This window comes from Cyrtonyx montezumae, unplaced genomic scaffold (assembly GCF_038088225.1).
Source record: "Cyrtonyx montezumae isolate F1298 unplaced genomic scaffold, pur_monq_1.0 scaffold_3, whole genome shotgun sequence".
Taxonomy (NCBI): domain Eukaryota; kingdom Metazoa; phylum Chordata; class Aves; order Galliformes; family Odontophoridae; genus Cyrtonyx; species Cyrtonyx montezumae.
The window spans coordinates 37,119,495-37,145,054 of NW_027072034.1; the positions used below are offsets into that span (position 1 = coordinate 37,119,495).

Here is a 25,560-nt window from a genome sequence, read left to right on the forward strand (position 1 = left end):
AGAACATTCAGAGAGTGCAGAAAACTACATGAAGAGTTAAATTCTTCTCCTTTGGTACACCGCTAACGGCTGACGTCAACAGGATTTGTGAATGCACATCTGAGAGTGGAATTTGGCCATAAGTGAGGTGGAAAAATGATTGATGACCACCTAATGGCAGAGTTGGATCAGTGCAATCACTCAGAGGAGCTGAAAGTTGCTCAGTTTATCCTCAGCAGATTTCGATCAATTTCCCCTCTGAGCACACAGGCAGGTGGAGGACAGACAGCTCTTGGTACCCAGAGACCCTGTCAAAAAATGAGCCCTGCACATGGCCACCAGAGAAGGGCTTTGAGTGTCCCAGCTGAGGAGGAACATGCCACTGAGGAAAGCCTGGGACACCTTTCACTGAGCATAAACAGGAGATGTACAGCAGCCATAAATTTAGGCTGTGAGACAGAGATGAATGTAGGCAAACTTCAAGGATTCTAAAGGGAAATACATAGTTAAATCTCCTTAGTGAATCTAGAGGTAAAAATTTAGCAAATCATTTTTTTAAACCTCAATTGGCAATTCCAAATCTTTGCTATACTAAATTCCTCTTATAACCTACGATCACTTGGTAGCATTTACATATACTATCTTTGTATCTCTTTCATCATCTTTCTTTGATGTTTTATTAGTTACAAGGTTTAGCCTAGAAAAGCCTGTGCATTCCTCTTCACTTAGAAAAAATAGTGTGAAAGGTTTTAATTTAAGCCATTTTGAGAATTCTCCAAATTATAACAAGACTATAAATATTAGTAGGAGAGTTATGTAAGCACAAGAGATGAAGAAATGGAGTATGATTTTTGCTGTACTGGAAACTGAAGCTTTATTCCTGAAAGTTCAAAATATCAAAGGCATTTTCCATTTCTATAGGTAAAATCAACCAAATGAGAAAGTTGTATAAGAGATCTCCAAGTGCCTTCAACACTAGTCTAGTTTTGCTCTTGTTAACTTCTCTAACAGTTTTCTTATGAGCTTCAATGGGAATAGAGTTCAGCCAGAGTCCTTCCATTTATTAACTCCAGTGTCTGGGAAAAGGATCAAATTTTGCTGTTTTTTGGAGGAACTGCTGGTGTCAGTAAGTTAATGTGTAATGCTAAAAAAAAGTTAAATTCCATTTCTCTTAGAGCACAACCAGTTATCAGAGTTTCCCACTAAAATATAAGCAAGCAGTTTTCTCTTACACAAAGAAAAAAAAAGTAAGAATTTCATTTGAGTAGCATTTCTAGACTGAAAGGAGTGGAAATTAGGGACAAATTATTGCAGGCAAAACAATGAATCATTAATGTTGTTCATTATCATGGGACTTTTGCCTTTATAATGTTCTACACTTCACTTTCTGAAGAAATTTTTGTGTTCCCCTTTTTGGACTATTTCAAATGGAGGAAAACTATAAAAAATAATTGTAGTTGGAGCAGATGTATACTGCAAAAGTACCTGACTAGTAAAACTGAGTACAGATTTCTAGAATAAAAAGATTGTGAGCAAATATGTTGAAGACTGGATATGAATAAGATCCACAAGAGTGGGAATGAATACACAAGAATGGGAATTCTGGGACTTTAGATGCAATTTTCTACACTGCAATTTTTTCTGAGATTAAGACTTCACCCTTTGCCCTTGATGCCTACATTTTGTGACCTGCAGTGTTACAGGCCTGGGGCAGTGGCTGGAAAACTGCATGGAAGAAAGGAGTCTGGGAGTGTTTGTCAATGCTTGGCTGAGTATGAGTCATCAATGTGCCCAAATGATTTAAGCAGTGGCCAAGAAGGCCAATGGCATCCTGGTTTGTATCAGAAATAGTGCAACCAGAAGGATCAGGGAGGTGATTGTCCCTCTGAATTCAGCACTGGTGAGGCTTCACCTCAGGTATTGTGTTTTGTGTCCTTCAATATAAGAAAGATACCAAGGCCCTGGAGCATGTCCAGAGAAGGGCAACAAAGCTGTGAAGGGTCCAGAGCACAAGACTTATAAGGAGCAGCTAAGAGAACTCAGATTATTCATTCTGGAGGAGGCTCAGGGGAGACCTTATTGCTCTCTGCAACTATCAGGAAGGAGGCTGTGGCTAAGTGGTGCCCCAGCAAATCCTTGAGCAGCGGCCAGACCCCAGCCAGCCCCCTACAGATTTGTATGCTTCTGCATGGTTTCATGAATTACAGAATAAGCAGCTCTTCCCCACTGAGGCACCTGGCCCTAGGCACACACCCATCAGTCAGCAACAACAAAAAAATTGGTGTGCTCTTAGCACTATCTCAGCTGATATCATGACATCAATAAAACTAAAACATTTTCCCTGTTAGAGACTCATTCCAATTTTTCAGTTTGTTCCTAACATAGTTTTTAGCATTGATGGAAGATGCACAGGGTTTCAAAGGGTGATAAGAAGAGTGAAAAAATACAGGGCTCAAGTGCGTAGCTGTACAGAGTACTGCCTAACTGCATGATGCTTCTGTTTAAGTGAATCTGCAGGCATGAACTAGATGCACTAACACCTGCCTATGCTGTAAGTAGAAAGAGGACTCATGAAAGTTTTCTATGAAATCCAGTACAGGCAGATCCATAAGAGAACCGTTTAGAGAAACTGCATGCAAGCGCTTACCTAAACTTTCAGTCCTCTCCTTGATCTACAGCAGCTCTTAAGCAGTAATTCCTTTGGAAGAAGACACTATGAAGCCACTGACCCACTGAGAAGAAGGGATGAATGTGTTCCCACTCTTGGGAGACATGTTTGAGTTTTTGTTTCTGACCACAGTCAAAGCTACTAAGTAAATCAGAGAAAGTGTGTGAGCTCCATCTTCTTGTAGGTATATTTATCATTAGAACTGAAACTGTACTGAGGCAGACCACTTTGCAGAGTTGCATGTTTCTAATATGCTAACAATGACTTTGGACTGGACTTCATATGTTATACCTACACGTACCACTGTGGCTTCAAACCATAAACATGACTTGACTCTAATCCTGTCTCCTACCAGAGTGATGACTGATGGCATAAATCTGAGAGCATGCATTGCATACCCTGGATACTGTCATGAAGAGAATGTGGAGATGCTTAAGGCCGCAAATTGTGCACAGAGAGTACTAAGGAATATCGAGCTTTGTCTTTTGTGGATTGGAACTAGGCAAATCTGAAAAAAATTTTGTCAGTAATGTTGCTTGATGACTCTAGAAATGGGTGCAGACTTGTTCTGCCAGTTAGGCATAAGCACTAGCCATGTCTAAGTTGAAAATTTAAGTGTACCTCAGCCTATGCAGAGAAAGAAGTTGCACGTTTCCTGCGGAAACTTTCCGGGAAGGAATACTGCTTGGTTGTGATTAATGTCTGTCAGGTCAGGTGACAGAAAGCATAATGGAGTTTTCCAGAGTTACAGTTTGGCATACAGACAAAAACATATTTTCTTAATTCCTGCTAGAGAGTTTCATAATTCCTTTGTTTCTTTCTGCATTGGTTTTACATATCTAGAGAACATTATTAGCCGAAAAGTAGGTACCATGGGAAGAAAACTATCTTCCTCTGGGGTACAGCACCAGCTCAGCTGGGGTTTTGAAGATCTACATTTTGGACTTAGATGTTTACAGTGGCTGTTAGACCCCTAATTCTTTCAGTGGATTTAGGCCATAGCACGTAGGCAAAGCTTGGTAGAGTCAGCTGAATTTTTTCTTAGAAGTTTTCAGTTTCTTTGAAGCTGAAACTCACAATGGAACTAATTATAACTTAGCTGTAGTTGTCTGCCTAATGCCTTATGTGAGAGATACTGTACAATTATTTCTATACTTTTAAAGATGTGATATCATGTTCTATAAATAAATTGAGTGTTTGTGATGAACATGAATTCTAAATGATGAATGATGGGTGGATAATTTTGAGATAAACAAACTATTTTTTTTCTGATGAAAAGCTTAGATTTGTGCCAAGCAATAAAGAAATAAAGCAAAAAACAAACAAACAAACAAACAAACAAAAAACAAAACAAACCCTCCCCCCCCCCCCCCCCCACACACACACACAAAATAACAAAAAAAAAAAACCACAAGTGTTTCAATTTGTCCATGTTGGTCATAATGGATTTGTGAAACATGTTACTTAGTGAGTGTAGTGACACAAAGGTCTAAATAGTAACTATATTATCTTAGGAATCTGCTGAAGAAAAAGCTTTCTGATCTAAGCATTCAAAAATGGAGATTGGATTTTAAGATTTATACATTTTAAGATTGGTAAGAACCGGTACAATCATGCGGTTTGACCTAGGGAACTCAAATACCCATCTGGCAGACTCTGAGGGAGAAATTCCCACTCTGTGACTGTGCTTAGCATGTATTTTCTACAAAAAATGTGCATTCAATAGATTGTAAGAGAAAGTTCTCATCAGGGAAACTGACTTAAATGTTATCAGACCCCTAGGCTGCCCCTGATGATTATCCTAAAATCCTTACACAGCATTTAATGGAGAGCTTACTAACAAGCTACAATAAAAGGCTAATGTGATACAAGCAAAACAACATTAACCTCTACACTAATCCATTTTTTCAAAAGACAATGAAAAAGTGAATTTATTGGTATAATGTTAAAGAATTAATTGGGGCTACCCCATTTCATAAGACTTGACTAAAAATAAAAGAGAATGGTGTGATGAGAAGCAAAGTTTGAAAAGAGACCTCAGTAATAAGAAAATGAAAACACAGGTTCCAAAATCCCAAATCATCCAAAAAATTAGTAAGTGAAATCCCCAAAATACAGGATCAAAAAAACATCAAAGCAAGCACATATACACTGCTAACAATTAGAACAGTGTTAATTAGCAACAATGTTCTTTAATCTATAAATAATAAAGTGATCAAACAGTCCCACAGAGAGGTGTATAACAATACATATAATTTTACAGTCGTAGGTCAAAAAGTCTATTTTAAATCCCTGTGGCTAGTTCATATGTTCAGATTTAAACTCCTGTTTATCATTTAGTTGAGAGATCACTCCAAGGTGGAAGAGATATGTCAAAATCAAACTCAGAGCCTCAGAAAAGCTACAGAACACACAATGAAGAAATTACATTTAGTCTTCACTTCTTTCTAATGGAAGGAAAAAAATCACTAAGTAGAAAAATACTATAGGAATGAACCTATATTTTAAAAGAAACTGTAAACAGGAATGAAGTCAAGAAATCTACACTGCATATCAGTAATAAACTATGCCCTCAAACTGAGTTACCACAAGGGACCACAGAACAGTAACTGCATTTTACATATATACATACCATGCTTTACAGTAGGGCAAAATACTTAATAATCTTCAACTTATGTCAGAATATTTATGTAATTATACCAAAGGTTGTGATAAAGAGCTAAGTTAATGCTATCCCCATTTCTCTACAAGTGAACTGATGCAGACAAATTAATAAGGAAAAGTTAGTTTTGTCTCTCTGCATCTTGTAGCCCATTTTAGAACCTGATTATATAAGCTGTTAGGAGTCTTCTTAGGATTCATGCAAATTTATTAAAGTTTATTTACATCTAAAACATCACATGATCGTTAGTCTCCATCCCTAGTTTTTTATCACTTTTGACCAGGTCAGGTTAATTCCTGCTAATGTCGTTATTATCTACCTGAATAAGTAGCATAAAAAGCACCAAGGGTGTTGGCTTAAGAGTGGTGACTTTCCCATAATATCAGACATACAACCCAATTTGATAGGGAGCACTGTGGGGTCTGAGCATCTTGCCTAAAGGCCTCTTCAGCCTCTTCTGGAAAGAGATATCCATGAGATCTTTTAGGAAACTGGTAAACACAGTGCTCTGGAAACAAAGGGAAATCCTCCCAGTCCAAAACTTGGGATTTCCACAGAGGAGTCAGTGAGCAAGTGGATAAAAGGGAGACAGGACAGGCAGCGTATTTAGTCTTCAAATAGACATGGGCAGGATTCCACATCATGATCATTAAAGAAGCTCAATTAACTTTGGACTGCAAGAAAATTCATTTCATAGGTTAAAATGTCATCAAATGTCTGAAACTTAATGGATATTTTTCAGGACTTAGAAATATCACTGGTAATCCTCCATAGGGAACAGTGCTGGTGTTGGTTTTATTCCTCAAGGATCAAGAAGCCTTCATGAGGATGCATGTGCTCTTAAAGATGGCAGAAGACTTTTCATGTAGAAAGAATATTGAAGTAGAGAATTTGGGAACACCATTTATTCTTTGTCTGCATGTTCTGAGCTCAGAGCCAGCAGTCATGGTGCAAGAAAGAGACCTTGGTGTCACAGTTTCCAAACCTGTTATCTCTGTAGTGGCAGGCAAAAGGCAGTAGCATTGGGTGTCATCAGAAAAGGCTCCAAAGCAGGTCTGAGAACATCATTTTGCCATGATATTAAGCCAGGATATGCTACACTTCGCTGCTGTGTGTGCAGTCCTGAATGTGGGTTGCAGAAAGGACTTAGTGGAGTTGGAGGTAATAGGGAAGAAGAAATGAAGAGAATCCAGAAGATAGAACAACTGCCTTCAAAAGGAATACAGTAAAGATTGGGACTCTTTTTTTGGAGAAGAGACACACTGAAGAGGAGAAATAATCATGGCAGAATCATTTGGATGAGCAGAATGCAGTGCTGTTTTTGACAGTATTCTGCACTTCTCTAACCAGGAAACACTGTCTTTCTTGGTGAACTAGACCACGGTTCTCCTGAAGTTTTGCATTACACAGTGGTCTGGAGGCAAAGGGGAAACAAATGTACAGAAAAATGTCTTACTGCAGTCTGATTAGCATACCTGGGTATCTCTCTATCCCTCTTATTTGAAACTGATTTGGCCTTAGCAGAAATTCTTGCCGTTAGTCCCCAAGTACATGACCTTACACCACTTATTTTATACGCTTCATTATGAATTTAAAATACTTGAACAGAAAACATGCATTCCATATACAACACAAAGTTTATATTCACAAATATGTACTTGGTATGCTATACACATTTATATATATATATAAATATCAAGCATAGTTACTATCAGTCCCAGGTAAACTTTAACACAGAATTGACCTGTCTTGATAATGGCATATAAGTTTTCTGGCAAATTAATAACTGGTTGTGAAAATTTTGAATTTTCATTCACATGTTCTGCATAGATTTCTTCTCTGACTTCAATTACATAATGTTCATTATTTAATCTCCATAATGTTTTGCAGATTAGTTAGAAGTTTAACTTCTTCAGAGTCCTATGTGACCACCAACTTTCAGCTAAGTGAGTGGTTCACCTTCAACCACGGTAATGAAATTTAACATTCAGTGACATCATGCTTAAGCAACGTTTGCAACAGCACTTCATCATCAATATCTTCTGGAAACTTTACCGCTGATTTACTACTGCCTAGAAGAATCCTTCAGCATCTGCCTGTGAAACTAAAAAGCCCTGTAGCAGACCAATTTTTCTCTCCACGTATTGCAGAGCAATTTATTCTGTATTCTTCTTTTACTAGTCATCAGAAAGCCCACAGAGACTTCCACTTCTGCACTTTCTTAGGAAGTGGTCCCATACACATCCTAAAGTCTGTACTTTTCTCTTGGGGATAACTCAAAGTGAAGGGAAATTGTTTCTGAGACAGACCCCCTCCACTTGCGCCCCTGTTATTTACAGTGCATTTCTCCTCAGCAAAGAGAACCTCAGACTCCTCTGGTTTGTGAACAAATTCTGCAGTGATACAACTGAAAACTTTGTTTTCTTTGCCGTTTTTGTTTGTTTGTTTGTTTGTTTGTTTTACCTATCACTCTTTTTGTGTGATGCGTAGCATTGCAATATTGCATTTGTCATCCTAGCTTCTTACATTTTTTCAGTTGAACACGCAACTGAAGAAGTAGCTGATTTGATTTTTTGGATGATTTAAACTCTGAGAATCCTTTGAGCTGTCTTTAACCACAGAAAAAAGGTCTCTCTTCTTATCCAGCTCAAAAAAGCACAATCATAACTGCAGTAAGTTGCAACAAGTAAATTTCCTTGTACACAGAGATATAATTTGCTTAGCTGTTAGGCAGTTTTGTGATTTATAGTTCCATGTGTTCTGTATTCTCAGTTGCAAGCAATACGCAAGCTCCAGGTCCTGCTGCTTAGTGCTGCTCTCTCCTGTACTCAGAACTACTTGATGCTGTGTCCGAACAGGGATTTCAGAATCAGGCAGATATTCGAGAAGAAATAACTTAGCTTTAAGCTATAAATGTTTTTAGTTTTCCAATAACTACACTGACAAGAGTACTAAACAACATTTAGCTATGGACTTTTCTTTTTAGATTGCCCACAGCTCATCCCTGAAGGTGAGGATCACAGAATCACAGAATTGTATGGGCTGGGAGGGACATCTAGAGATCATCTAATCCAAAACCCAGTTGCTTCTTCTTGCTGTGTCTTAGGCTGTTCCAGGCTAACAGCACCTTGAAGATACTTGTATACAGTTTTCCTCTAGAGAAGCAGAATTTGCAGACAAATACATCTGAGCTGTACATTACATGTGCTTGCTTACCAATAGTATTTTTCTGCAGAAGTGTAGGTGGTTCAGTTCTTGCAATGAACATAATCATATGTGCTGATAGCTCAAAGTCCACAGGGCCTGCTAGCTTTTCATGAAACTGCAGGAGTTCTCTGGCACTGCTTGGTCTTCAGATTTTAACTTATGCAACTGATAGTTTCTGCATTTCTGATTTTTTTTTTTCACATGGGGGACTAACTAATGATTATTTGGATCCTTTCCTGCTTTTCTTATCTCACTGTCTGCCCCTTCCCTGACCTGTACAATTCTCTATAGCAAATATAACATGATTCAAGGTACACAAATGAGCCAGAGAGAAAAATTATCTGTCCTCTTTAAGAGAGCTAAAAGTAGATTGTGCATTGCACAGATGACATCAGAGAGATAATCAACGGAAAAACGTTTTCTTTTTCTCATGACATCTAATAATTTCAGGATATTTTTATGTTCCATTTCACTAAGTTTCCAGGACAATATCTTATTTGCACTAGGGATATATCATACTTAATTCCAATTTAAGAAAAACTCATTGGCACATTCCTCCATATTAATATGCCAGTAATTTAGAATTCTTTAGAAATTTAATAATAATAATTTTGTATGAAAACAGGGCCAATATCTTAAAGTTACATATCAAACTGTACAAGGGCAAAGTGGAATTATAATTCATTTTGCCACAACCGGGAGTAATTCTTGTAAATAGAACAAAAAATAGAGACGAAATTAAAAAGAACTTTCTGCTTGTTCTTCGTCTCTGTGGTGACATTTGTAACTGGATCAAGATAATGCTCACTGTTCCTCTGACATATATAGACCAGACACTATCTGCTTTTGAAGGGCTTTATTTTTCAACCCATAGTACAGCACTGTAATAATAAAAAAAGGTACAGCCTTTTGGTCTGGAGAGAGTTCACTTAAGTCCATGTCTCTTTGTAGTTGCTTGTGGTAGTTATTTAGCACATATATATACAGAGAGACACATGTAAAGCCTACAGAATATTTAGAGACAGAGAGAGAAACTAGTAATTGCATATATTTGCTTAAGATTTGCTTAATGATTCTCAGCTAACCAGGGCACAAGAATTTATATCATGCAACCCCATTTTCACACCTTAGAAATATATGAACGCTGCACATTCTACATGCTGATCAAGAACTTGAAGAAAAATGAATGCATTTTTTTAATAATAAATCCATTTGACAAAGTCAGTTTGCTCAGAAACAATCTGTGAACAGATAGGTAAGTTCAGCGAATGTGATTTTTTTCATAAATTATTAATCTATGACTAGTAATTAGCTCCCAAACATGGAATTCTAACATGAGCCTTTTGCAAGGAGCTCCGAGTGAATATCCTCATCTTGCCAAATATTGGAATTGTCCATTAGCAGAGCAGTCATTGCGTGTTCAGGACTGGAGTTATCATAAGGAAGTAATAATTTAATTGCACATGGAGCTTGGGGAAATATTTTACATAAAGTACTTTTTACTCAGGCTACTTTCACCCACTGTGAAATCAAGAATAACAGAGGAAGTTGGACAAGCTGATGATCAAAGTTTAAATGTCGCTCGCAGCATCTCATAGACCTCAATTTGAATTCTACCCAGTGTGATCTGTGACATTCCTATTGTCTTAAGAAAGCTTTGAAAGAAAAGGGAAAAAGAAAGCTCATTGTAAGGAAAAAAAAAAAGAAGAAAAAAGACTGAATTAAAATGTAAATTAAAAAGAAAAAAAAGGAAACAAAAGATTTTCTTCTGCTCTGCTGCTGACTGCAATGGGGTTTCTTGAAGATAAACACTCATGAAATTATCTTACTGAATTTACGGTTTTCACAAAGTTTCTCTTATTGCAGTACCTAAGTTGTCACCATCTTCCTCAAAATAATCCAAACAACACTCCTCTGAGGTGGCAAAACGTTATTTTTTACATATTAGGTATATTTAGCATATTAGGTATGAAGGAAATAAAAAATAGTAACCGAGGGAAAATTCTGAATGCTCACTAAGGTCTGAATTTTAGATTTCAACTATTTAAGCACTGAAGCTAATAGTGTAACAGCCTTCTGTAGAGCTTTGGGTAGCTTCTCCCTTGAAGTCCCTATGTACTTTAAGCAGGTATGGTTAGGCAAATGCACACACACACGCTGTAATGGAGCAAGGACCTTCTGAACACTTCTCCAGCTCTCATTTCTGAGCCTCCTTCCTCACTGGTCAAGTCTTTGCTTATTATTATTGGAAAAAGGGGACTATGTGGTGGTGAGAAGTGATTATGTGTGTGCACGCAGATTGATATTCAGTTGGACTGTGGAGTTATGACTAAAATTGCTGTAACATTTCCTGTTACTGCAGGCAGCTGTGACTGAAAGGCTGTCAACCAAAGGGACAGGAAATAAATTTATTCCTTTACAGCTACTGCGTTGCATTTGTGGGAGATGTGGTGAAATGTGCATTGCTGCATCAGTGTCACACCACCTCTGTGGACAGTGGGAGTGCCCCCAGCACTCCCAATGGCAGACGTCTCAGTGCACATTTTTTCTGGAGTGCTCAGTTAGCTCAAACATTCCTGAAGGCAGTCAGTTTACACAGGAACTGTTTTGCCTAGTTTCTTCCCTTTGATAATCTGTAAGATTTCATGTCTGAGGAACAAACATTTCTCCCTGGGGAGAATTGAACTGGTTGCTAACTTCATGAAAAATTTGGCAAGCAGAATTGGGCTCTTTCTGCTACCAGTGATAAAATCACAAGTAGTTCTTGAGTTTGCAGTTATATTGATGATATGTAGTTGCAATCAACCATGAAAGGTTTTGATGCTAGCCCTCCCTTGGAGCACAATGTGTTGTTTTCCTTAAAAAAAAAAAAAAGAAAGAAAGAAAGAAAGAAAACAGACACTTTCAATCTCTCATGCTGTAAATATTGAATTATCATTAATATATTAGCACAGAGAACTTAAGCCCTAAGACCTTCAGTGTCTTTGCTGAAGTCAGCAGCTTCATCCAGAGCCTATCATGGCTGCCTCTTGTGTAAATCCTTTGAAGTTAGTGCTGTTCTGAAGTGAGAAGGGAAACAAGGATTTTAAAGGGGAAAAAGAATGTATTCAATGGGCAGGTGCGTGCAGTTCTGAAAGGAGGTGGGAGTGTAGTAGAAACCTATATGGCATACAGCACAGGAGAACCAACTACTTCTGAGGGCTAAACACTGGCTCCTATGTGGCTCCATGGCTGTTGGTGGGGATACACAGCTTTCCATTAACTGGGAGACTATCTTTCTACCTCCAGTCTCACTTGTGGCACTCTCACTTCACCTTCACCAAGGATGCCCCAGCAATTTATAACTAGATATCTCACTTCTCCTATATGTGACAGAGGTCTGGAGCATGCTGGGGGTCCCAGCCAAAGAAAGCCCATGTTCAAAAGAGGGCAGGAGAGGGGATGCATGTGAGGAGTGGTTATATATAGCCCACATGCCAAGCAATCCAGTGCAACTTCGAACACCAACCACAAAAATTCTTCTGCACTGTCAAGCTGAGAAAATAGCTTGAGCTGAGTGTATTACCTTCGTTTTTCATATTCACAAAATTCTTAAAATTTTCCAAAGTAACATTGATTGAGGCTGAAAAAAAGAAAAAAAAAACACAAAACAGCAGCTAAACAAACAAACAAATATACAAAAAGAAAAAAAGCACAACAAAACAATCAGAAAGGAAGTCAGGTAGACATGAAATGAGAAACCTTCAAATGGAAAGATAAACAGCTCCTCACTTAGGTGGAGACATCCAAACAGTGATCTTCTCCCTGTGGTTGAAATACAGTGGTGTTTCAAGTGCTTGAAACAGATTAAGATAGGGTTCAGGTAACAAGCTTTCTTTGGTGGACAGAGTTTCTTGATCCTTCATTTTTCACTGTGGCTACATAGCAGGGATCTAATCTGTCATATAAAGAGAATACCAGGGGAAATACTGTTCAAAATATTATCAAAACAAACAAGATAGTTAACTTTTTAAAGACCTTGGACAGCTTGTGGAAAAATCCCTACTCCTAACTTCCTTTTCTATTATTACCAAAAGACAGAAGTTTCAATTTCCTTTTCTTAAAATTTAGAGCAATTGAAATAAATGTTTTCTGCCTTGTCCATAAAATTATTAGTGACATCATTTTGCTTTTGTGTACATGCAAATTAGGCAAATAGGGCTACATATTTTCCTTTAAGATCCTTAGGTAGTTGTGCAGTTTGGGGAAGATATTTTGTTCCATGATCGCTAACCAATAGACTTCCTTACCTATGGTCACTGGAATTTTCTTTAGGTTGTTTCATCCAAATCTCCCAAGAGCAGAATGTAGTTCACTAATGAGACAGCTTATGGATTAAAATTAAAATATCTGTGCTTATTTAATCTTTCTGTTTTCCAAATGTGATGGCTGTATGAGTCGGGACTTGGAGTAGTCACATGTTCCTGCAGATTTTACTCATGTAGAACTGTAAACTGAGTAACACTCATTTGGATCACATGAAAAAAAAAACAAAAAAAAAACCCTGGATGAAACTTGCAGCCAGAAGTTCTCTTGAACCAAATGGAAAAAAAAAAAAGAGTATGGAAGACCAGACAAAACTTTTAGATACCATTTCAGAAAGCATTATTATCAGCCAGGGATTCATTTTCACTGCTACTTAAATTCCTTAAGACTTGTCTAAACTATGGAAACCTACTCTTTTAAGAAGTGGTTGGCTCTCCTAACATGGTTGTAAAATAACTCATGTCCATGCCTATAGGCCTTTTTGATTTGCGGAAGTGTGCAAAAAAAAAAAAAGAAAAAATTCCCACTGGTGGGAGCCGCAGGGTAGACAAAAAGTCTATGAACGTATCTATTTTTACCACCATCTTGCTTTGCTTTGCTTTGCTTTTCTAATAGATTTAATGAAAACTGTGGTTGTGGCTCCCACAAGTTTTAACACATTCAGCAACTCTGGAGTCAAAGCTGTGGAATTTAAACCAATTGTAAATTTCCTCACTATTAGACAGAAATTCCTCAGTCTTTTTCTTTCTTCCTTTCTTCCTTTCTTCCTTTCATTTCTTCCTTCCTTCCTTCCTTCCTTCCTTCCTTCCTTCCTTCCTTCCTTCCTTCCTTCCTTCCTTCCTTCCTTCCTTCCTTCCTTCCTTCCTTCCTTCCTTCCTTCCTTCCTTCCTTCCTTCCTTCCTTCCTTCCTTCCTTCCTTCCTTCCTTCCTTCCTTCCTTCCTTCCTTCCTTCCTTCCTTCCTTCCTTCCTTCCTTCCTTCCTTCCTTCCTTCCTTCCTTCCTTCCTTCCTTCCTTCCTTCCTTCCTTCCTTCCTTCCTTCCTTCCTTCCTTCCTTCCTTCCTTCCTTCCTTCCTTCCTTCCTTCCTTCCTTCCTTCCTTCCTTCCTTCCTTCCTTCCTTCCTTCCTTCCTTCCTTCCTTCCTTCCTTCCTTCCTTCCTTCCTTCCTTCCTTCCTTCCTTCCTTCCTTCCTTCCTTCCTTCCTTCCTTCCTTCCTTCCTTCCTTCCTTCCTTCCTTCCTTCCTTCCTTCCTTCCTTCCTTCCTTCCTTCCTTCCTTCCTTCCTTCCTTCCTTCCTTCCTTCCTTCCTTCCTTCCTTCCTTCCTTCCTTCCTTCCTTCCTTCCTTCCTTCCTTCCTTCCTTCCTTCCTTCCTTCCTTCCTTCCTTCCTTCCTTCCTTCCTTCCTTCCTTCCTTCCTTCCTTCCTTCCTTCCTTCCTTCCTTCCTTCCTTCCTTCCTTCCTTCCTTCCTTCCTTCCTTCCTTCCTTCCTTCCTTCCTTCCTTCCTTCCTTCCTTCCTTCCTTCCTTCCTTCCTTCCTTCCTTCCTTCCTTCCTTCCTTCCTTCCTTCCTTCCTTCCTTCCTTCCTTCCTTCCTTCCTTCCTTCCTTCCTTCCTTCCTTCCTTCCTTCCTTCCTTCCTTCCTTCCCTCCCTCCCTCCCTCCCTCCCTCCCTCCCTCCCTCCCTCCCTCCCTCCCTCCCTCCCTCCCTCCCTCCCTCCCTCCCTCCTTCCCTCCCTCCCTCCTTCCCTCCTTCCCTCCTTCCCTCCTTCCCTCCTTCCCTCCTTCCCTCCTTCCCTCCCTCCTTCCCTCCCTCCTTCCCTCCCTCCTTCCCTCCTTCCTTCCCTCCTTCCTTCCCTCCTTCCTTCCCTCCTTCCTTCCCTCTTTCTCTCTGCCTTTTGAATCTTCTGCATCTCACTTATCATTGACCACTCTCTCCGTCTTTCCTTCCCTTTCTCCTCCCTCTCAGCCTCCCATACTCCCATCTTTCATTTCTTAGTTTCTTTCTTTCTCTGAGTATCTACCTGTCTGCCTCTCAGTGCAGTTTGTATTACATTTGATACGAGTTATTCAAACAATAACCGGAGTATTCAAATCATTACTGGAGCCTTGTACATTAAAATTGCTTGGTTTAAATACCTGTGCAGATAGAAATCACCACCCTTAATCCACTAACTAGCCTGAAGATAACTTCTCACTTTTCACTGACTTCAAGACTCACTGAAATGACTGCGAATTGCAAAGTACATATTTGAAGCAATTGCCCGTTAACAGGCATTGTGTGAGATCCAACATCAAGATGTGTTGCTGCCCTGTCTCCTTTCTGATGGAAATGCCCAGTGCTTATACAGACCTAAAGGTCAGCTAAACAGCTCTGTGAGGTGGAGAATTTGGGAGGTATATGGCAGACGGTTACAGATCTCAATATCTGGGCAAAAGCAGAGAGTAAGACAGTTGGAGTGACACCAAAATGCGAGCAGTCCTACGTGGCTCTGCTGTGTCACTGAGTATGCCTTGTTCAGCTAGCAGTAGGCCCATTTTATACTGTTAACATGTAGCCGAGGCATTGAAAAGCTTAGTGTGGGTACCAGAGAATCAGATTCTCATGTAGCTCTGCACTTTCTTCACATTACATGTTACACAAATATTAGACACTATTAGACATACCATGGGGGATGAAGTTTTTAACCTTAACACTTCAGTAATGGATAGACAGATGGATAGCTATACTTCCTTTTAAGAGACATTTATTTATGTTTGGGACTCTCAAATGACATGTTAGTGTTCCACTACTACTTCAGCACCCTTTCAATGAATATGCATTATTGCAGCTTAGTTCCAAAAACAGTTCTCTAGCTGAAAATAAATGTTTTCTTTTCTCTTGGAGGGAGAAAGAAGTCCATATGCCTAACAACTACAGGCAGTGGCTGTCTCTTTAAGTTTTCAAATCTTTATAACCAATTTTCAAATGAGTTCATTTCTATAACTTCCACGAATAGCTGTTTTTTCTTTTTTTTATTATTTTTTAAACACATTAGTATGTTTTTTTTGGACTATTCCTCTTTCTTTTCTCCCCAAGGAAGTGCACCACATGAAGAAGAATGCGGGGGTGTTGTAAGAACGAATGATTTTCAAGCTGTAAGGACATTATGGCCTCATGTACCCTAGGAAATGTACTTGCTGCTGATGATTGGTGTCAACAGTGACTGCAGTTGAATAGTGCTGAAAACACTTTAAGTCCTTCTGTCCCCCAGCTCACACAGTATTCAGCAACATTTCAGGTAGTTTGATTAAAATCAGAAGAGGCACTGATTCCACAAGCCTGGTATTAACAGCAGAGTGAGCCCTAGTGCAGACAGCTGCCTGGCTCCAGAAGCCATCGGCAGTGCTCTGTGTGCTTGACGTGTCCTGAAAATGGCTTCTGAGCCAGAAAGCTGTCTACACTGAAGTGCTTGCTATTTATGCTACTCCTTTTCTTGTGTCAGTGTCAGAACTGGGCAAAAATTAAACAAGTGCAGTTTAAAAATATAAATATCCTTTTAGTTTGAATTTTGCTTACCTGAGATGCTCACAATTTTTGACAAAGTTGTTTGGTGATCTATGTTTTTGCTCATATTCTTTCCGTGAAGGATAGAAATGGTGACTAAAAAGAGACCAAAACCAATACTTTATCTTTTTTTTTTTAATTTTAATTAAGAAATACATTTTAATTAAAAATTTTCCTCATCAGAATTCTTTTTAATTCTTCTCAAACCAACCTTTTAACATTTGGTTGGTGTGAATCTATGAAAGGATAAGGTGCAGTGTACTTTAATGCCATTTGCTCAAGAAACAGCATGAATAATCCCTCTGCTGCCCAATACATTCTTCCAAATGAAGCTGAAATGCAAAGCTAGTAGGGTTGGCTTCCAATAAAAGTGATAGGTATCAGCACCTTGTTAACAGAAGGGCGTTTTAACAGTGTCCTACCCTCTTAAGTAAAAAGTCCCATGCTAGGAAACACACAGAAAGCTATAACTTCTTTCTCAATAAAAGAATTGTAAAATTGTTTTGAACAAATCATGAAAAAAAATAATGGAAGTAGAACATTTGGCCTGTTGAGTGAATTCAAGTGCACTATGAATAGAATTTATATTTACGGAATTTAACATATTTAATTTTATTCACTGCAGAACAGGTGCAGAAGGAGAAGCTGAAACCTCTTAACTCCTAAATCAGGCAAAATTAGTTTATGTCATTTGCCAGAACACTTGCAAGGCATAGAGCAGTGTATTTTACACATGGAACAAAGGAGAAACATACTCACGGTGTCTGTTTGCTCTAGGGAAAGTGTTTATACTAAGAGTTATCATACTAAGTCCAAATGGGATCCAGTGCCAAATCATACTCATTCAGAGCAGTAGGCTTAAGCTATCTAATCAAATATCCAATTTCTGATTCCTAACTGTATGAGAGATGAGGGATACCAAGCACTTAACTCCAGTCAATGAAGTGGGAGTGAATTATTGCAAATTCCTTTATATAACTTTGCACCTCTGCAGGAAGTTAAATAAAGAAAGTCACAAAATCATACCTACTCAGTTTAAAGTAAATGATGCAGTTGTTTCTTTTAGCATTTTTGCATTCACATTCTGTCATCAGATAATATTGCATGTCCTAAGCAGTAGCCCCGCACTGGTAAAAAATCTCTCTCTAAAAGAACATCTTATCAGATATAGGGTATCAAGCTGGATTCTTTGTGCAAAATTTGTTATTTATTTGGAAGCTAGTGGAGGTTACTGCAGAGAGAATAGACTCCATACAGCATATTAAGTGCTACATCTCTGCCTGGCTGAAACCGCGTGCAAACCAGGTGCATTTGAAAAGTATGTGGGTTGTATTCTAAAATGATGCTTACCTTATCCTGTTGGTTCACTGGTAATCCCCCCTTACACAGATGAATATACTTGGCACCCAACACTTCTCCTTTCACGTGCAACAAACTGAAAGGTCATTAGTGCTGCCAGTCAGCAGTGCATCTTGTTCTCTAGCCCTGTGAAACACATTGGGCTCACTGTCTGTTTCCCAGGCTTGGGAGATTCAGGAAGGATAGGTTTTGGAATACAATGGAAAATTTCCTTGCATTAGCTACTGGAAAAAAGAGACACCCTGAAGGCCTTGTCTTTTTTCATTAAATTCATAAAAAGCTGTATAATTACAAAGCTTGTGCAATGCTAATTTTCTACATAACTTTCACACTTTATCAGCCCTAAAATATATCTGAAGTGGCAGCACTGATACTCAGATCAGGTGCCAGCCGGCATATCCTGCCACAGCTGATGTGACCCACAGAAGCACAACCTGATCTGTAAAGAATTAAGAAGGAACACCTCTACTAAGAAGAGGTACACTGGCTGGATTACTCAATGAGTGCTGACAGGATTTAACAGACTGCAAGCATTGCAGATTTGCCCTTGCTGGGCAGAAATGTACCTTAATCCTTAAATAATGAAAAATAGAACCCCCCCAAAATCACACAAAACTATCTTGCAAAGTTACATTTCATTAATAACCATAAACAAGCCTGCAAATGGTGCCCATTGGAAGGATAATGTTTTTCCCTCTCTCTGAGAACATGTGTTTGTAAACCATGTAACTGGGCCCCGAGTAATTTTGGAGTGAGTAATTTCCGAATCTGCAATTACAAATGGCTAAAGTGCAATAGCTCCCCGAAGCATCATCACAATTTCTGCAGTGAGTGTTTAATTGTAGCCAGACTTTGTAACCTTACCATGGCCTGTGTCCTTGCCATAACCCTAGGCCTAAGCTCCACTCTTCAACATATGGGAAAATTTTTCAAGCTGATTGCTCCAATCTGATTAGGGGAAGTTATGTAGCTGCCATTTATTCAGAGTCTTGTTACCACACTCTAACAGCTGCTTTGTAAAAGATTCCCATTAAGTCCATTTTCTGCCTACTCCAATTCCAGCATGCTTGTCAAAGTAATTGTGATTGTACTGATTGTTCTGATCGTGCCAGCAATGAAAAAAAATTAAGAATCTCTTTGGTACCAGGTTGGCAAGACAATGATAAATTGGATATAAGAGAGACCTGCTCTAGCCAGCCTTCACACTCTGAACTCTGTGGTGTGTCATGGTGAATTCCTCTGTGCACAAAGATACAGGTGTCTCTGGAGCCACGTGAGAGGAAGAACTTGCTCTGTATCAGGTGAGTGCAAAAAAACCTACTACAATTCCTTCTTAATGGCAATTTTTTTAATTTTTTTTTTATTTTAATATTTTTTTTCCTCTGGTTGCCACTATGGCAACGTAAAAACTTTGCTGGGTTTTTCATTCCCAGTTATGATCATGTTGAGATTCATGAGCTATGCACAGCTGAAATGTCATGCCAATACTGCAAAACAAGCAGAGAATAGAAGGCCTTCCATCACAATGATCTTTTACAAATTAAAAGAAGGAAAAATAAAAAAATAAAGAAAAGGAAAAGGAAATGTAATATGTTCTGAAGTAAGGACGTCTAAAGGATCAGAAAGTACCCCAGAATTGCTGCCAGTGATTTCAGCCTGTCTAGAAAGCCATCATCCACACTGGATAAAGCAGGTTTTTTCCACTTTTTTATTCAGATACTTCCCTAGGTTGAGAAGTTTCAATTAAACACACAGTTAAAGGGACATTGTATCAGTTTCTGATATGAATATGAAAATGATTTTTTGAGAAAGGATTAAAATAAGTCCAGTCTTTTCATTTGAAATAGAACCTGTGTGTTCATGAGTATGCTGAGCACCTCAGAGTGCTTAGCTTATTCTAAAACAAATGCCTTTTCCTTTACATTTTAGAAATGTTTTTGCACTTACTGAAGCCATTAAAGATTTTATCATAGCTTGGTACAAGCAAGGTGCAAGATTACAAAATTTTTTACATTCTTTCTTCTAGCTAAATGGGAATCACTGTTAACATGATTAATGTTAGTCATATATTTCATTACTCACTATTCCATGCAGAAACAATAAGATCCAAAAGCAAATGAAATATAACTTTTTTAAAGAATCATACCAATCTTAAGAAGCTTTTGATTGATAATGGGCAATTATAAAAATTACTTTCTATCACATATATTCCTTGGATTATGTTTTTTGGAATTTTGGCTTATATACCACCACCAGCTTTAGATGTTTGGCTGAGATGGTTTTAACACGTTTATTCTAAAGTGTTTTGGTCTTACTGTTTTTGGACCTAAATTAAATGAACATAACGAATGAAAATTCCCCAATCTGAATTTTTGCAGCAGCACAGTATGTTTTTTTGTTTTTTTTTTTTAAATAGGCTTAATGAGTACCACAACCCAAACTTTGTGAAATATTCAAGTCTTCAACTCCTGAACCCAGTTTCAGCTTAAGTGTAGTCTAAGCAAGTTAACTTCCAAATCTACATCGATATACATCTAAGGTCTTCAGGTCTTAAAATAGCTTTAAATGGCCTCAAATCACAATATTTATGCTTTACTTTCAATAGTGAGGAAGAAAGATTTGACTACTGAGTTATTTCAGATTTTGAAAACTTTCAGAAATTGACAAGGGGAAAAGTTCCATTCTAAGTTATGAAATCAGTGAAGTTAGGTGATTTTTATCTATTTGAGTGATGAATCCAAATTCTGGGTATAGATCAGATAAAAGCTAAAAGTTGTGATATCTGAATTTTTCAATATGCGTTAAGCATCAAACCTAAAGCAAGTAACTAAGAAAGTGAAAATGTGAAAAAATTTAAGTCTTTCCTTAGTCTCAGCAGAAGGCATGCTTGGAAATGAGACTTTTGTTCTTTGGTTAGTTATGGAAATTATCTTCAGTACCCATGAGAAGGGATCACATATGTTTTCTATTACCTCTGTCTTTCCAGAGGTCAACAGCACAGAAGTTTATGTGGTGAGTTGTCCACGTTCCATGTTCCATGACAACCTGTCTGAAGGGGTCATGTTCTTGGATGGAGAATATTACACTTTTAGACTATATTTGATTTGTTCCTGGTGGCTAATAAGACTTCTCAGATGTGGCTGAGCCCCACTATAAAATAAAATGGTTAGTAATTCCAGCAATAGATGCTGGCAAGGTGAACATAGGATCTTTCTGCCATCACTGCAAATGAATCATGCTCTCCATAATCCCATGTGTCCCATCAGCCTATCACAGAAGGTCTCTCAAAGGTTTGCCTCTAGCTTCTTTTTGATGATGTATGTTATAGGAAAGGACAATCTGGCATTATAGAGGCAAGAGGAGAAGACAGGCAAAGAATTTAATGTCATTAATATTACCTCATGATCTCTTGGCAGAAAACACTTTTATGAAGTAATTTTTGGAGTCGAAGCAGAGTCTAAACATTTTTAGCTTGAAAATGGTAGTGAATAGATTTTATTTCCATCCACAGGTAGAAATGGTTCATCATTTATGCCCACCAGTAACCTAAGGGACCAGTCCAAAGAATATCTGGCTGAGCAAATTCAAACATCACCTGTGAGAAATCTGAAATCAAGAACTGAAATACTAAGCTTTAGATCATTATGTTGAAATCTTTCTTTCTAAACATGTTGGTGTACACCACAACTGCAACTCTTTTGAATTTTATAAGAACATGGCTCCCTCAGTTTCTATCAAAATGTGATTTTTTATGATAGCTTCTTGTAGGTCTCAGTGTTTATTTTGAGTCCACGTGAGTTAACTGTTGGTTAGACTTCCCCGGGTACCTCTATTTTTCCTAGAATTCTGTTGATGGGATTTTTTGAAATACTTGCTTTTTTGAGGACAAGAGAGTGGGTGGCCAGATTTCTCAATGGTGGTGAAGTAGTGGTGTAACACCTTCTGAGAGAGTGGCAAAATTGTTCAAATCCCCACTGCATTATAGGGATTAATTTAATGGGAGCTGTCAGTGAACATTGGAGGTGTGAGAGAAGACTAGGGTGTTACAAGTGCTCTTGAAACCATGCTCTGGCTGCATACCTGCCAACATTTCAAATGTTCGAAGTGGTAGACTTGGCAGATAGGCTGAGTCTGGTTCCTATGGCTGCCTGCTTCTGCAGAGCCTCCTGCCTCCTGACTCCATACCTCTCAACAGGGCCAGAATGTTGGTTGTGCCTCTTGGCAGGCTGGTTTTCCTCCCTTCCCTCCTCCTTCAGATCCAGACTGGCAGTCAGCCACTCTGCATTGGGATCCTCCTCCTGCTGTTTTTCAAAGAGGCAAGGTATCACTGGTCCCTGAGTCAGGTGCCTTTCTTGAGTGACTGTGTTCTTGTCACAGTAGAAATTCAGCAATTATCAAGGAGCATGTTGGCAACATAGATCCAAAGGTCTGGATTTGGCAGGCATATTTCTTGGTCACTGTGAGGTACAATTTAGAGAAACACCAGCCAAAGTAGTGAGAATATAGTTTACAAGAGGAATTATTATCTGCTATTAAGTTATTTAGCAAAGGCAAGTGGCCAATGTGCTAGGCTTTGCAAGAAAAACTCTTACAGGTGTCAAACAAGGTAGGACAGAAGGTGAAAATGATTTCAGATCTCAGCTCTCAGATGGAGGAAAGTCCCATAAAAAAATCCTGTTTTGTTTTAATTATAATTTTGTATCTCTAATTCATAGAGTTTCTTCTGAATCTATAGGTGTTGTATGAAACAAAAAATTAGCAGGCTTGTTCACTATGTCCAAATATCTATTCAGCATATATGTGTGATTTTATATACAAAGAATCCAAGTACATCCAGCATGCACTTGATCTCATATTTTCACATACTAAATGTATCTCAATAAACTCAATGCACTCAGCATGAATGTGAGATGTTAAGCAGGTTTCCACAGGCATGAGAACAGTTTTCTGAGATTTGCGATTACCTAGAAAATCAGTAGAATTAGCAACCCTGAGCAATTGGCCAAATTCCTTCTTCCTGCCATGAAGTCAGCAGTAACATGGTAAAACAGAGGAGTGGTATAAGACTCACAGAAGTGAAAATCTATGACCAGGAGTGTCAAAGCTGGCAGGCAAACATTCTACTGAAGAAAAAAAAAAAAAAGAAAAAGAAAGGATTAATGGAGACTATTGTCTATTGTGGCTGTGTCAGAAGAAAGGAAATAGGAAAACACATCTCCCAAAGTCATAACCTCCAAATATGTGAATTTCCCTCAGCATTACTATTATTTTGATCTCAAAAATGAACCTAATGACCAATCACACACAAAAGAAGTTTGACAGCAGACCAGTCAGCTAATACTCTCACCAATGGCAGTAGCATTGAGGATTGTGTCTTTGGTTACCAAAAGCTGAGTTCATCTTCTTTCTGGCAGATTGTGGTTTTTATTCACTGTTTCACTGATGTAGTTAGCCCTTGGTTCTCTTTACACCTTGCCCATATGCACTGCATTTACCTGTAAAGAAGTGAAGAGAAAATGTAGGACCCTTCTGAGAACCAAGAATTAGCCAACTTTTTCTTTTCTGAGTGACTAGAGCTGTAAACAGAGAAAGAATAAGAGGAGGTCTGCTGTTGAATCAAGAAAACAGAATTTTTAAAAGAACACAAGCTGGGCTTGGAAGTTATGACTGTAGTCCTTTGATGGAAGATCCTCTCAAGGAGAACCCAAATGAGTCTCCAACTGGAAGAGCAGCGGTAATTGCTCATTCACAGAAGCATGCCTGAAGAAGGCATCATGGGGAGGACAGGGGAAATTATGTGAAGCTGGGAAGATCAATAGTAGGAAGAAGATATAGTGATGCTCTCCAAATCAGCCCTCAATTAGGTGAGTAGAGCACATTTTGCTATTCAGATGAATTCGGGCCCCTCACTACAAGAAGGACATTGAGACCCTGGAGCGTGTTCAGAGAAGGGCAACAAAACTAGTGAGGGGTCTGGCGCACAAGTCTTATGAGGAGCGGCTGAGGGAGCTGGGATTGTTTAATCTGGAGAAGAGGAGGCTCAGAGGAGACCTTATTGCACTCTACCACTTCCTGAAGGGGGGTTGTGGTGAGGAGGGGGTGGGCCTCTTCTCCCAGATAACTAATGACAGGGCGAGAGGGAATGGCCACAAGTTGCGCCGGGGAAGATTTAGATTAGATTTGAGGAAAATTTTTTTCTCTGAAAGAGTGTTCAGGCACTGGAATGGCCTGCCTAGGGAGGTGGTTGAGGCACCATCCCTAGTGCTGTTCAAGAAGCATTTAGATGAGGTGCTAAGGGATTTGATTTAGTAGTTCAGTGGGTAGGGATGGTGATAGGAGGATGGCTGGGCTAGATGATCTTGTAGGTCCTTTCCAACCTCATGTATCTATGAATCTATGAAACTATGAATGACTTTGAGATTTCAGCATATCTCATCATTTCCTAGTGGGTGCTCTAATGTGAATAACATGGAAGGAACCTGAAATATCGTATTTTAAAGAAAGCAGAGAAGACATTTCAAAATAGGAAGCCTAGGCATTGATCTCTATGAAGAATTTCTGGGCTCGGGGTCTTAAATTCAAACATGGATCTCCAGCATTGAGAAGTGATGGCAGTTAGCCCATCCAAGTTCCTTCCCTGCTGGTTAATTCTCATTCCAGCATGATGAATTGAACCGAGTTTTGGTGTCTCCACAACTAACACAGTGTCTTGATTCCATACTGCAACAAACTTTCTACTCTTCCATGTAAAAGAGGGATATAACCTAAGGGAGGAAATTTCCTTCTGCTCTGACAATCACATGCCTATATGCTAGGTGTTTATAATATTAATTATTGTGACTATACGTCTTATGGTGTCTTTGGTTGATCTGGATTTTAGTGCTGGAAATGCCACACAGACATGAAGGTAAGCATTATCCACCTCCGTTCAGGTCATGCTGCTCATCTTGCCTGCTCTGTATCTTGATGCTTCCTATAATGTTGGGGTAGGATAAGACAGAAGGGAAAGGGATGGGAGCAGCACGCCTTGCTCCTGTCCTCATCTGGATCCAGAGTGCTGTGGAGGCATGTACTTGGGCCCAAGAACTGGCTCTCAGCACAGACACAGCCTTTGTGCCATGCAGGGCTGCGGTGAGCTAGCTGACTCCTGCAGCCAACCACACTTCTTCCTTAATGGCGAGCATTCAGCTTTGAAGCTGAAGTCTCCCCTGATCAGTTTACTCCATAAATTAACGTGTTAATTGTACACACAGTGCTGTCTATTAGGGAGGTGTGTGTTTGACAGCCTCCAGCTGCGTGTTTGCAGGGATCCTGTTGTAGAAATCATTACAACGAGCAGTTTTCACAACCTTTTTAATGCACTCTTAAAAGTAACAGTTACAGGGGCTTTAACATTTGCAGCTGAAACATGTTTGGAGAATGGTTCATTCAGCTGCCTTAGTGTTAACTTGATGTTAGATCAGATTGCATGATGCCAAATTAGCCATACACCACGTATCATCCTGCTAACACTGTAAGAGCTTTTCTTTTCCTTAAAGACAAATCAAAAAACACCACCATTTTTAAAGCTCTTACTTTAGAAATTCTTTTGTAACAGTTTCCATCTGTTCTTAATTTCTTGCCTGAACAGGCAGGCTAGAAAGCAAATCGTTTACTCACGGCTCACAAAAGTGTGCAGGCAGTCTGGGCCTGAGACAAAGGCAAGTGCATGGTATGAATTTGCAACAGATCTCTTTGACCTCTTATGCCAGTGGGCATTACTGTTACTGTATTGAACCTGGTGTATCTCACATGCAGTCTTGTCCACTTTTCTCTTTGTCCTTTGATTTATATACCTGTAA

The 25,560-nt window shown here is 39.0% G+C and overlaps 1 protein-coding gene across 1 annotated transcript; it reads left to right on the forward strand.

Moving 5' to 3' along the window:
- Positions 1-135: 135 nt before the first annotated feature.
- On the forward strand, positions 136-24,028 carry LOC136051370 (uncharacterized). The gene is given in 6 exon segments (XM_065740780.1): positions 136-406; positions 1,788-1,826; positions 1,829-1,903; positions 8,553-8,555; positions 23,611-23,649; positions 23,652-24,028. Coding segments are annotated over 6 exon segments (804 nt in total).
- Positions 24,029-25,560: the final 1,532 nt, after the last annotated feature.